This window comes from Dipodomys merriami, unplaced genomic scaffold, assembly GCF_024711535.1.
Source record: "Dipodomys merriami isolate MVZ:Mamm:240054 unplaced genomic scaffold, mDipMer1.0.p SCAF_22, whole genome shotgun sequence".
NCBI classification, from domain to species: domain Eukaryota; kingdom Metazoa; phylum Chordata; class Mammalia; order Rodentia; family Heteromyidae; genus Dipodomys; species Dipodomys merriami.
The window spans coordinates 19,187,163-19,198,225 of NW_027203604.1; the positions used below are offsets into that span (position 1 = coordinate 19,187,163).

The window sequence follows — 11,063 nt, forward strand, 5'->3', positions numbered from 1 at the left end:
AGAAGCCTCAGTTAACACAGTGAACGAAATGGAATGTAGAGTGTCAGATACAGAAGACAGAATTCACCAAGTGGACCAAAAAGTAACAGATATGGAAAAAATCACTCAAATTAAACCAAAGGGAAATTCAAGAGCAAGCAGATAGTGCCAAGAAAATTAACCTTCGTATAATTGGAGTGGACGAAGGTGAGGAATTCCAAAGCAAGAGAATGCAACACCTATTCAACAAGATAATCGGTGAAAAATTTCACCACCTCAAAAAAGAACATCTTACCTACATAACAGAAGCATATAGAACACCCAACAAGCAAAATCCCAGGAGAAACACTTCTAGACACTATTAATGATAAATCTGAATAATAAGGAAACAATCTTGCATGCAGCAAAAATGCAGAAGGAGCTATACTAATGGGAAAAAAATTAGAATCACTGCAGATCTCTCCACACAAACACTGAATGCAAGAAAGCCCTGAGAGTCAATAACGGCCAAACCAGACTGATATACCTGGCAAAGCTAGCATTCACATTCGACGGAGAACTGAAAATTTTTAATAGCAAAGGAAAACTAAATGAATACATAAACATTAAGCCAGCACTACAAAGAATACTAAGAGGGCTGACACAACCTGAAGAAAGCAAGCAGGAACTGGGACTTGCACCCAGACAGGCATTAATAGAAGTCTAACTGAACAAGCACAGGAGGAAAGGAAAGAAGAAAAACTGAGGAAAACAGGGAATGACAGGGACCACAATGCATCTCTCTATACTATCTCTTAATATTAATGGGCTTAATTCGCCAATCAAAAGAAAAAGAACTGCAGATTGGATCAGAAAACATGACCCATCCATCTGTTGCCTTCAGGAGACCCACCTCTCAGCTAAACATACAAACAAATTCAGAGTAAAGGGTTGGAAAAGGATCTACCAATCAAATGCCCCCAGTAAGAAAGCAGGGGTAGCTATCCTGATATCTGACAAAATAAACTTTTCATTAAAATCTGTACAGAAAGACAAGGACGGACACTACATATTAATACAGGGAACAATCCAAGAGGAGGATATTACCCTCATCAACTTATATGCCCCAAATATTGGTGCACCCAGATATGTTAAACAAATACTCTCAAACTTACAGAATAAAATAGATCCCAATATGATAATACTAGGAGACTTTAACACACCACTCTCACCAAAGGACAGGTCTACCAACCAGAGGATTGGCAAAGAAGCTACCGAATTAAGTGAGGCCATTCTTCAAGCAGAATTAACTGACATCTACCGAGTATTTCACCCTAAAACAACACAGTACACATTCTTCTCAGCAGCTCATGGAACTTTCTCCAAAATAGACCATATCATAGTTCATGCAAGGAACTTAAGCAAATACAAAGGGATCGACACAATCCCCTGTATCCTATCTGACCACAGTGGAATCAAGCTAGTTCTCAATAACAAAGCATACCACAGAAATTTCTCTAATACATGGAAATTGAACAACACACTTCTTAGCAATGCCTGGGTAACAGAAGAGATCAGAGAAGAAATAAAACATTTCCTACAACTCAATAAAATGAAAACACCTCGCAAAGAAACTTGTGGGACACAGCAAAAGCAGTCCTGAGGGGCAAATTTATTGCCCTCAGTGCCCACATCAAGAAAATGGAAACAGACCAAGTAAATAATCTCATGTTGCAATTAAAACAGCTAGAAAAACAAGAAAAAATGGAACCTAAAGTTACTAGATGGAGCCAGATAACCAAATTAAGAGCAGAGATTAACCAATTAGAAAATCAGAAAATTATAGCCAAAATTAACCAAACGAAAAGCTGGTTCTTTGAAAAAATAAAATTGATGGCCCACTGGCAAGATTAATTGATAAAAGAAGAGAGGAAACCCACATTAACAGGATTAGGGATGCCACGGGAAAAATCACAACACATATCCAAGATATCCAAACAGTCCTAATGGACTACTTTCAAAAGTTATACTCTCTAAAGGAAGAAAACCTGGCAGAAATGGATGCATTTTTAGAGAAATACAAGTTACCCAAACTGAGCAAAGAAGAAGTAAACCAATTGAATAAGCCAATATCCTACAACAAGATACAGGAAGCTATCAAAAGTCTTCCAACAAAGAAAAAGCCCAGGACCAGATGGATTCACAGCAGAATTCTATAAGACCTTTAAAGAAGAACTAATACCCATACTCCTCAAGCTCTTCAGAGAAACAGAGAAGGAGACAGCTATCCCAAACTTATTCTACGAAGCCAATATCACACTCATCCCCAAACCAGGGATTTACAACATCATAATGCTGAATATCTACTGAGCTGGGCTTCCTGTTAAATTTGGAAAAAAAATTTACAAGCCAATGTTTAACTAGTAAAGGGAGCAAGTATAAAAGATTTTAAGGTAACTAATGGATGAAAAAAATTGCCTTAACTAACAGTCTCATGTCCCAGACAGTGCAGATTGAGAACATGAACAAAGAATGTTTGAAAGACCCATGAAAAAACAATGTATTATTCAGTTGGCACTAAGATACACCACAATAAAAGTCAAACATATTTTACTTTATGTTGACATACACAGAGAAAAGTTCCCAATAATATACTTTAGAAATTTTTTTTTGTGGGCTGGGAAGGTGGCTCAGTGGTAGAGCGCTTGCCTTGCATGCCTGAGGCCCTGGGTTCGATTCCTCAGCACCACATAAGCAAAAAGGAAAAAAGCCGGAAGTGGTGCTGTGGCTCAAGTGGTAGAGCACTAGCCTTGAGCTGAAGACCTGAGGGACAGTGCCCAGGCCCAGAGTTCAGGCCCCACAACTGGACATCTCCCACCCCCCAAAAAAGAATTTTTTTTTGCTAATTTTTATCTGTAGTTAAAGACCCATGGAACAAGACAAGGAAGCATTGAGCACTGAGGAGTTTCAAGTCCACTATCTGGAAGTCAAACTTGTTTTTTCCTCCATCGGTGATGGTTACTAACAGAGCATTGGCTTTTCAGATGGTACCAATTCTGTGATGAGGCACTTGAAGAGTTTGAAGGTTGGGGCATGTGAAATATGGGGCTGGAAGGAAGCATGCTGCTATTCCATTGGAAGCAAAAGGTAGTGTAGGCCCATAGAATACTTCTTCTTTGCCTTCTCTGCTTACATCTAGAACCTGGATAAAAGCCAGAGGCTCATTTGTCCAAATTGAATATCCACCAACTAAATATATTCTCCCATTGTGGACAGCAACTCCAGATTCATTCTGGCCAGTCAACAGGTTAAAATTGCAATGGGTCCACTGATCAGTGTCCAAGTTATAAGAATCTGTGTGACTCACAAGAATCCGGTCATTGTTGTAATCCAGATCATTGCCTCCAAGAACATAAAGCTTCCTCTGGATGGCTGCCATGGAATGGTAGACTCTTCTCTGTAGCATGGGGCTGCAGCTTATCCACTTATTCTAAAGAGAGGGAGAGGGAGAGGAAGAGCAAAAAGGAGAGGAAGAGGGAGAGAGTGAGGGAGAGGAAGAGGGAGAATACAGTGAGCACATTAGCAGTCCTCCTCTCTTCTTTTCTTAATTAATCTTGCCAAAGGTCCATCAGTTTTATTTATTTTTTCAAAGCACCAGCTTTTTTAAAAAATTTAATTTAATTTTTTTGAACATACTGTACAGAGGGGTTACAATTACATGGGCAGGATAATGCATACATTTCTTATCAAGCATTGCAGCCTCCTCCTTTGTTTACCCTTCACATCCCTTCCCAGCCTCCCCCCCCCAAATCTCAACCCCCCCCCCCCCGCACCAACGTTGTAAAGCTTGTAAAGCTCGTTTTTGACATGACAACTTGTTCTTCTCATTGCTACAACAGGTCCACCTGTATCCTTAAACGACTTGTTGTTCCCCATCTCCTCCACAAGTTATACTGACATCAAGTATATTGAAAGCAGGGGTTATACTGTGGGGGAGAGACATACAAAGCAACAAAGAGATAATCTTATAAATGCGTTAGAAACACATGCATGAAAGAAAAAAGCATTAAAATATGTATCTAAGGGTTCATTTTCCTAACATCACATTATCTGATCTTTTCTGCTTGACTCATACATATACTAGATATTGCAAATAAGGGAAACCATGGGACCTATGTTTCTTTGGGCCTGGCTTACTTCACTTAATATAATTTTTTCCAAGCCTTTCCATTTCCTAACAAATGGGGCAATGTCATTCTTTCTGATGTAGGCATAGAATTCCATTGTGTATATATACCACATTTTCTTGATCCATTCATCTACTGAGGGGCATCTGGGTTGGTTCCATATCTTAGCTATGGTAAATAATGCTGCAATAAACATAGTTGTGCTGGTAGCTTTAGTGTGGTCTTGTTTGTAAACATTTGGGTAAATGCCCAAAAGTGGGATTGCTGGGTCAAAAGGGAGCTCTATGTGAAGTCTTTTTTGAGGAACCTCCATAATGCTTTCCAAAGTGGTTGAACAAGTTTACATTCCCACCAACAATGAAGTAAGGTTCCCTTCTGTCCACATCCCCTCCAGCATCTGTTGTTAGAGTTCGTGATTTTTGCCATTCTAACTGGAGTGAGGTCGTATCTCAATGTTGTTTTGATTTGCATTTCTTTTATGGCTAGGGATGTTGAACATTTCTTCATGTGTCTATTGGCCATCCTTCTTTCTTCTTCAGAGAAGTTTCTCTTTAAGTCTTTAGCCCACTTATTTATTGGGCAGTTGTTTCTTTGAGTATTTGTTGTTGGGGGATTTAATTTTTTGAGTTCCAAGTATATTTTAGATATGAGACCCTTGTCTGTTGTATGGCTAGTGAAGATCTTCTCCCAATCCGTGGGCTTTCTATTGATCTTGCTAGCTATGTCCTTTGCCATGCAGAAGCTCTGCAACTTCATGCAATCCCATTTGTCCAACCTTTCTTTGATTTGTTGTGTTTCCGGGTCTCTATTCAAAAAATTTCGGCCTGAGCCAAGGAGACCTAGGGTTTCTCCTATTCCATCCTGTAATGTTTTCAGAGTGTCTGCTTTGACTTCGAGGTCTTTGATCCATTTGGAGTTGATTCTGGTGCAGGGTGATATGTAAGGATCTAGCTTTAGTTTTCTACAAGTAGTTAACCAATTTTGCCAGCACCAATTATTGAAGAGGCTGTCTTTCTTCCATTCTATTGTTTTAGCTCCCTTATCAAAAATTAGATGGCTATAGGTCTGTGAGTTCATTTCTGGGTTTTCAATTCTATTCCATTGGTCCTGAGGTCTGTTCTTATGCCAATACCAAGCTGTTTTGATTACTATGGCTTTATAGTAGAGTTTGAAATTTGGTATTGATATTCCTCCAGCAGTGTTCTTTCCGTTGAGGAGCGTTTTTGCTATTTGGGGTCTTTTATTGTTCCATTTGTATTTTTGGATTGCCTCTTCTACTTCCTTGAAGAATGAGGTTAGAATTTTGATAGGTATTGCGTTGAATTTGTAGATAGCCTTGGGAAGTATTGCCATTTTCACGATGTTAATCTTTCCAATCCAGGAGCATGGGAGGTTTTGCCATTTTCTAAGTTCTGTTTTGATTTCCTTTTTCAAGATTTTAAAGTTTTCATCATAGAGGTCCTTCACTTCTTTGGTTAAGTTAATTCCTAGGTATTTTGTTTTTTGTGGGGCTATTACAAATGGAGTTGCTTTCCTAATTTCAGCCACACTTTTCTCATTGTTGGCATACAGAAAAGCCATTGATTTTTGAGGGTTCATTTTATACCCTGCTACTTTGCCAAAGTTTTGAATCAGCTTGAGTAATTTGGGAGTGGAGTCTATGGAATTCTTTAAATATAAGATCATGTCATCTGCAAAGAGGGAGAGTTTTATTTCTTCTTTCCCTATTTGGATCCCCTTTATGTCTGCATCTTGTCTTATTGCTGTAGATAGGCATTCTAATACTAGATTGAAGAGAAGTGGAGAGAGTGGACATCCTTGTCTTGTTCCTGAGTTAAGAGGAAATGGCTTTAGGTTTTCACCATTAAGTATAATGCTGGCTGTAGGTTTGTCATATACAGCCTTTATTGTATTGAGGAATGTTCCATTGATTCCTAATTTTTCCAAAACCTTCATCATAAAGAGGTGTTGGATCTTTAAAACTTTTTCTGCATCTATTGAGATAACCATGTGGTTCTTATTCTTGCTCCTGTTGAATAATATTAATTGATTTGCATATATTGAACCAGCTTTGCATCCCTGAAATAAATCCTGTTTGATCGTGGTGTACGATTTTTTGGATGAATTGTTGAAGTCGATTGGCCAAAATTTTATTGAGAAGTTTTGCATCAATGTTCAACGAAATGGGTCAATAGTTCTCTTTCTTTGATGAGTCCCTGCCTGGTTTTGGGATGAGGGTTATGCTGGCTTCATAGAATGTGTTCGGTAGTGAACTTTCTCTTTCAATTTCATTGAAGAATTGGAGGAGTATTGGTGTGATCTCTGCTTTGAAGGCCTTGTAAAATTCCGCTGTAAAACCATCTGGTCTTGGACTTTTCTTAGCTGGGAGGTCTCTTATTGCTGTTTCTATTTCAATGCTTGATATGGGCCTGTTAAGATGGTATAACTCATCTTGGTTTAGTTTTGGCATGTCAATATTTGCTAGGAAAAGGTCTATTTCTGTCAGGTTCTCAAACTTATTAGCATAAAGTTTTGAGAAGTATTCCCTTACAATGTAAAGAACCAGCTTTTTGTTTTATTAATTTTATTTATAGTTTTCCTATTCTCTAATTAATTTCTGCTCTTAATTTAATTATCTGGCTACGTCTAGTAACTTTAGATTCCATTTTTTTCATGTCTTTTAGCTGTTTTAATTGCAACATGAGATTATTTACTTGGTCTGTCTCTATTTTCTTGATGTGGGCACTGAGGGTAATTAGTTTGCCCCTCAGGACTACTTCTGCTGTGTCCCACAAGTTTCTTGGTGATGTGTCTTCCTTTTCATTGAATTGTAGGAAATTTTTAATTTCTTCAGTTACCAAGTATTTGAGTAATTTCTGCAGTTTGCTTTGTTATTGAGAACTACCTTGATTCTACTGTGGTCAGATAGGATACAGAAGATTATGTCAATCCCCTTGTATTTGCTTAAATTCCTTTCATGAACTATGATATGGTCTATTTGGAGAAAGTTCCATGAGCTGCTGAGAAGAATGAGTACTGTGTTGTTTTAGGGTGAAATACTCGGTAGATGTCAGTTAATTCCGCTTGAAGTATGGCCTCAATTCGGTAGCTTCTTTGCCAATCCTCTGGTTGGTAGACCTGTCCTTTGGTGACAGTGGGGTATTAAAGTCTCCTAGTATTATCGTATTTGGATCTATTTTATTCTGTAAGTTTGAAAGTATGCGCTTAACATATTTGGGTGCTCCAATGTTTGGAAAATATAAGTTGATGAGGGTAATATCCTCCTCTTGGATTGTTCTCTATTAATAGGTAGTGCCCTTCCTTGTTTTTTTGTATTTAATTTAATGAAAAGTTTATTTTGTTAGATATCATGATAGTGACTCCTGCTTTCTTAGTGGGGGCACTTGATTGGTAGATCCTTTTCCAACCCTTCACTCTAAATTTGTTTGTATGTTTAGCTGAGAGGTGGGTCTTCTGAAGGCAACAGATGGACGGATCATGTTTTCTGATCCAATCTGCAGTTCTTTTTCTTTGGATTGGTGAATTAAGTCCGTTAATATTTAAGGTTATTATAGAGAGATGCATTGAGGTTTTTGTCATTCCTTGTTTTCCTAAGTGTTTCTTCTTTCCTTTCTTCCTGTGCTTACTAAGTTAGACTTCTACTCATAACTGTCTGGTGCAGATCCCCATTCCTGGTTTCTTTCTTCAGGTTGTGTTCCCCCTCTTATTATTCTTTGTAATGCTGCCTTGTTGTTTATGAATTCCTTTAATTTTTCTTTCCTATTAAAAATGTTCATTTTGGGCTGGGAAGGTGGCTCAGTGGTAGAGTTCTTGTCTTGCATGCATGAGGCCCTGGGTTTGATTCCTCAGCACCACATAAGTAGAAAAAGCTGGAAGTGGCGCTGTGTGGCTCAAGTGGTAGAATGCTAGCCTTGAGCTGAAGAGCTGAAAGACAGCGCCTAGGCCCAGAATTCAGACTTCACAGCCAAAAAAAAAAAAAGCCAAAAATGTTCATTTCTCCATCAAATGTGAATACTATAATGTTCCTAGAAGTGTTTCTCCTAGGATCCTGCTTGTTAGGAGTTCTATATGCTTCTGTAATGTAGGTAAGATGTTCTTTTTTAAGATGAGGGAGATTTTCATTGATAATCTTGTTGAATAGGTGTTACATTCCCTTGCTTTGATATTTCTCACCTTTGTCCACTCCAATTATACAAAGGTTAAATTTCTTGGCACTATCTGCTTGCTCTTGGATTTCCCTTTGGCATAATTTAAGTGATTTTTCTACATCTGTGACTTTTTGGTCCAGTTGGTGCATTCTGTCTTCTGTATCTGACATTCTATGTTCCATTTCGTTCACTCTGTTAACTGTGGCTTCCATTGTGGTTTGCGTGGAGGAAATGGACTCATTTATTGATTCAATGTTGGGTCTAAAAGTAATAATCTCACCTCTTAATGAGGTATGTACTACCTCTATTTTTGTACTAATCTCACCTCTTAGTGAGGTGTGTACTGCCTCTATTTTTGTACTAATCTCATCTCTTAGTTAGGTGTGTACTGCCCCTATTTTTTCATGCACCTCCTGTTTGAGATCCTGCATCTCTTTTGATATTTTGTCCCTGTGTTCTTTAAATTTCTGGTCTATTTCTCACTTTAGTTCTTGAGTCATTGCCTCCAGCATCTCTTGGATGTAGTTTTTGTCTTCCATTCCTGCTCTGCTCCCACTAGGGCTCTCCTCTGGGTGGCTGTTGGCTTTTGGAGATAGCTTGCTATGCTGGGTGTTGATAAACCTTGTAATTTTTCTCTCAGATTTTCCCATGGGGATTCAGGGATTATTGGAGACTATCTGAAATTTTGTTTTGGTCAATAAGTGTCTGTCTTTGGTTTGTTGCCATTTCTGAGTTGGTGGAGAGAGTTTGTACCTGGTCTGAGTTCTGTTGGCGGCTGAGCTCCAGCTGCTGGTCTGACCCAGGTCGGGCTCTCGGCTCTCTGCTGTAGATCACTGACCGTTCCTGCCTTTAGAAGGACTGAGCGGCTTAGACTTCTCCTGTTTACTCCTCCTCCAGGTGCTCTTGGTGAGATGAGTGTCCTGGATGTACTCTCCCAGTTGCTAGAATCTGCTATGGGCTCGAGACTTTTTTTTTTTTTTTTTTTTTTTTGCCGGTAGTGGGAATGAACTCTGGTCCTGGGCACTGTCCCTCAGCTCTTCAACTCAAGACTGGCACCCTACCATTTGAGCCACAGTGCCACTACTGTCCCTTTCTGCTTATGTGGTGCTGAGGAATCAGATCCAGGGCCTCATGCACACAAGGCAAGCACTCTGCCACCGAGCCACCTTACCAGCCTGAGCTCCTGACTATTATCGGGTGCTGGCGGCCTGAATTGTCCAATTCCTGGCCTGGGACATATGGGTCGGGTTGTGGTGGGGTTTGGACTTCTGGTTCTCTTGCCCTGGACACCCAGGTCTTTTGCTGTCATGGGTGTGATTCCCAGGAGTCAAATTCCCTCTTTTCCCTCCTCTGCTGAGGTGTATGCTCAGCTTCTGACTTCAAGCAGGAGGAGTTGGTTGTGTTGCTCAGGTACCAGATCCCCAGGCCTGGTCCTGGCCTCTGGTCTTGGCCTGGGGCATGCCAGTTGGACCTGTGCTGCTCTGTATCCCACCTGGGTTACACAGCCTTGAGTACACAGTTCAGGTTTCTTCCACTGTTGGCAGTTGTGACCCAGAGGTGCTGCTCCTGGCTTGGGTGTTTAAACGCTTATCCAGGGGTGCTCTTGATCTAGCATGGACGGCTGGGTGTGCTCCACAGGTTGGTGGAGCTCTGGAAGAGTTCCCAGTTTTAGTGGATCCTGTAGTTCAGGTGTTGGGGTAGGGGTCTAGGTCAAGATCTGGGGGTTCCCACCAGCTCTGGTCTCCCTTGAGGAGGGATGCACTGTCCGCTGTGGGTACTCACCCTGGAGCTAGTTGTTGTTTCTGTGTGATGTAGGTAGCTCAATCAGAGTTCAGTTGAGATGCTTGTGGGCTCAGAGGGCAGTGCTGGCTCTGTGTGTTTCTCCTCTGTCTCTGCCTCTGTTGATGCTGTTCCGGTCAGTGCCTTGGGATGGGCCACTCCTCAGGTGCAGGCTGTGTGCTGGCCTCTGGCTGAGTGGTAGGGGAGGGGCCTCTGTACAGCTTCTGAGCATTGGGTTTGTCTCTGTTTGCTTTCTCTGGATCAGCACCAGTACCTTGCAGGTCTTCTGCTCTGGCGTTCTGTGGGAAACCCGTGTAGTTCTGGGGTTCCTGCGTGTGGCCGAGTGGCTTTGGTGGGATGGAGCCCCTCTGCTCAGAGAGTTAGGGGTAGGGGTGGGATCTTTGTGCAGGCTCCCGGCTCAGAGGTTTCTCAGTTCATCACGATCAGAGTCCAAGTTGTGTGCTATTTTGCAACTACATTTTGTGTGTTCTAGAAGCTTCGCAAAAATATTAATAATAGGAGGGTAGTCAGCCTGACAGATTATGCAGGTAGTCCCTTTCTGATCAGAGCAAGCATACCTGAGTACTCCGGACTGTTAACCTAATCTCCTCCATCTTCTAACCCAGTATGATATCTTAGACCTTCAGCAAAACAAAACTGCCAATTACTTGGACAGAATTTCTGTGTGTTATCTGAAACAGAACTTTTACCTTTCCTTAAAGAGATGGGAAAGTAGTGTCCATGTGAGTTGTATGTTTCTAATACCTGCATGATTAATTTGTACTTGAATATGCTGGAATGATCTCATCTGTGTGTATCTGAAACCCAGCATTTTATCTGATTGTTCTCATCTGTGTACTCTGTATACAGTGGATCTTTAAAAGTACACAGTGCCCAGGTTGGAGGGCATGGCTCAGTTGGTAGAGTGGTGGCCAATGAGTGAACATATCAGGTACTGAATCTGAGTTCC

At 40.7% G+C, this 11,063-nt stretch overlaps 1 protein-coding gene across 1 annotated transcript; it reads right to left on the reverse strand.

Annotated features, from left to right (window-relative positions):
- Positions 1–2,997: 2,997 nt before the first annotated feature.
- On the reverse strand, positions 2,998–10,707 carry LOC138834944 (kelch-like protein 32). The gene is made up of 4 exons (XM_070033736.1): positions 10,672–10,707; positions 10,313–10,461; positions 9,068–9,161; positions 2,998–3,448 (listed from the first exon to the last, which is right to left on the reverse strand). The coding sequence occupies exons 1-4, from the start codon at positions 10,705–10,707 to the stop codon at positions 2,999–3,001; spliced, it is 729 nt and encodes a 242-aa protein (XP_069889837.1). The 3' UTR covers position 2,998.
- Positions 10,708–11,063: the final 356 nt, after the last annotated feature.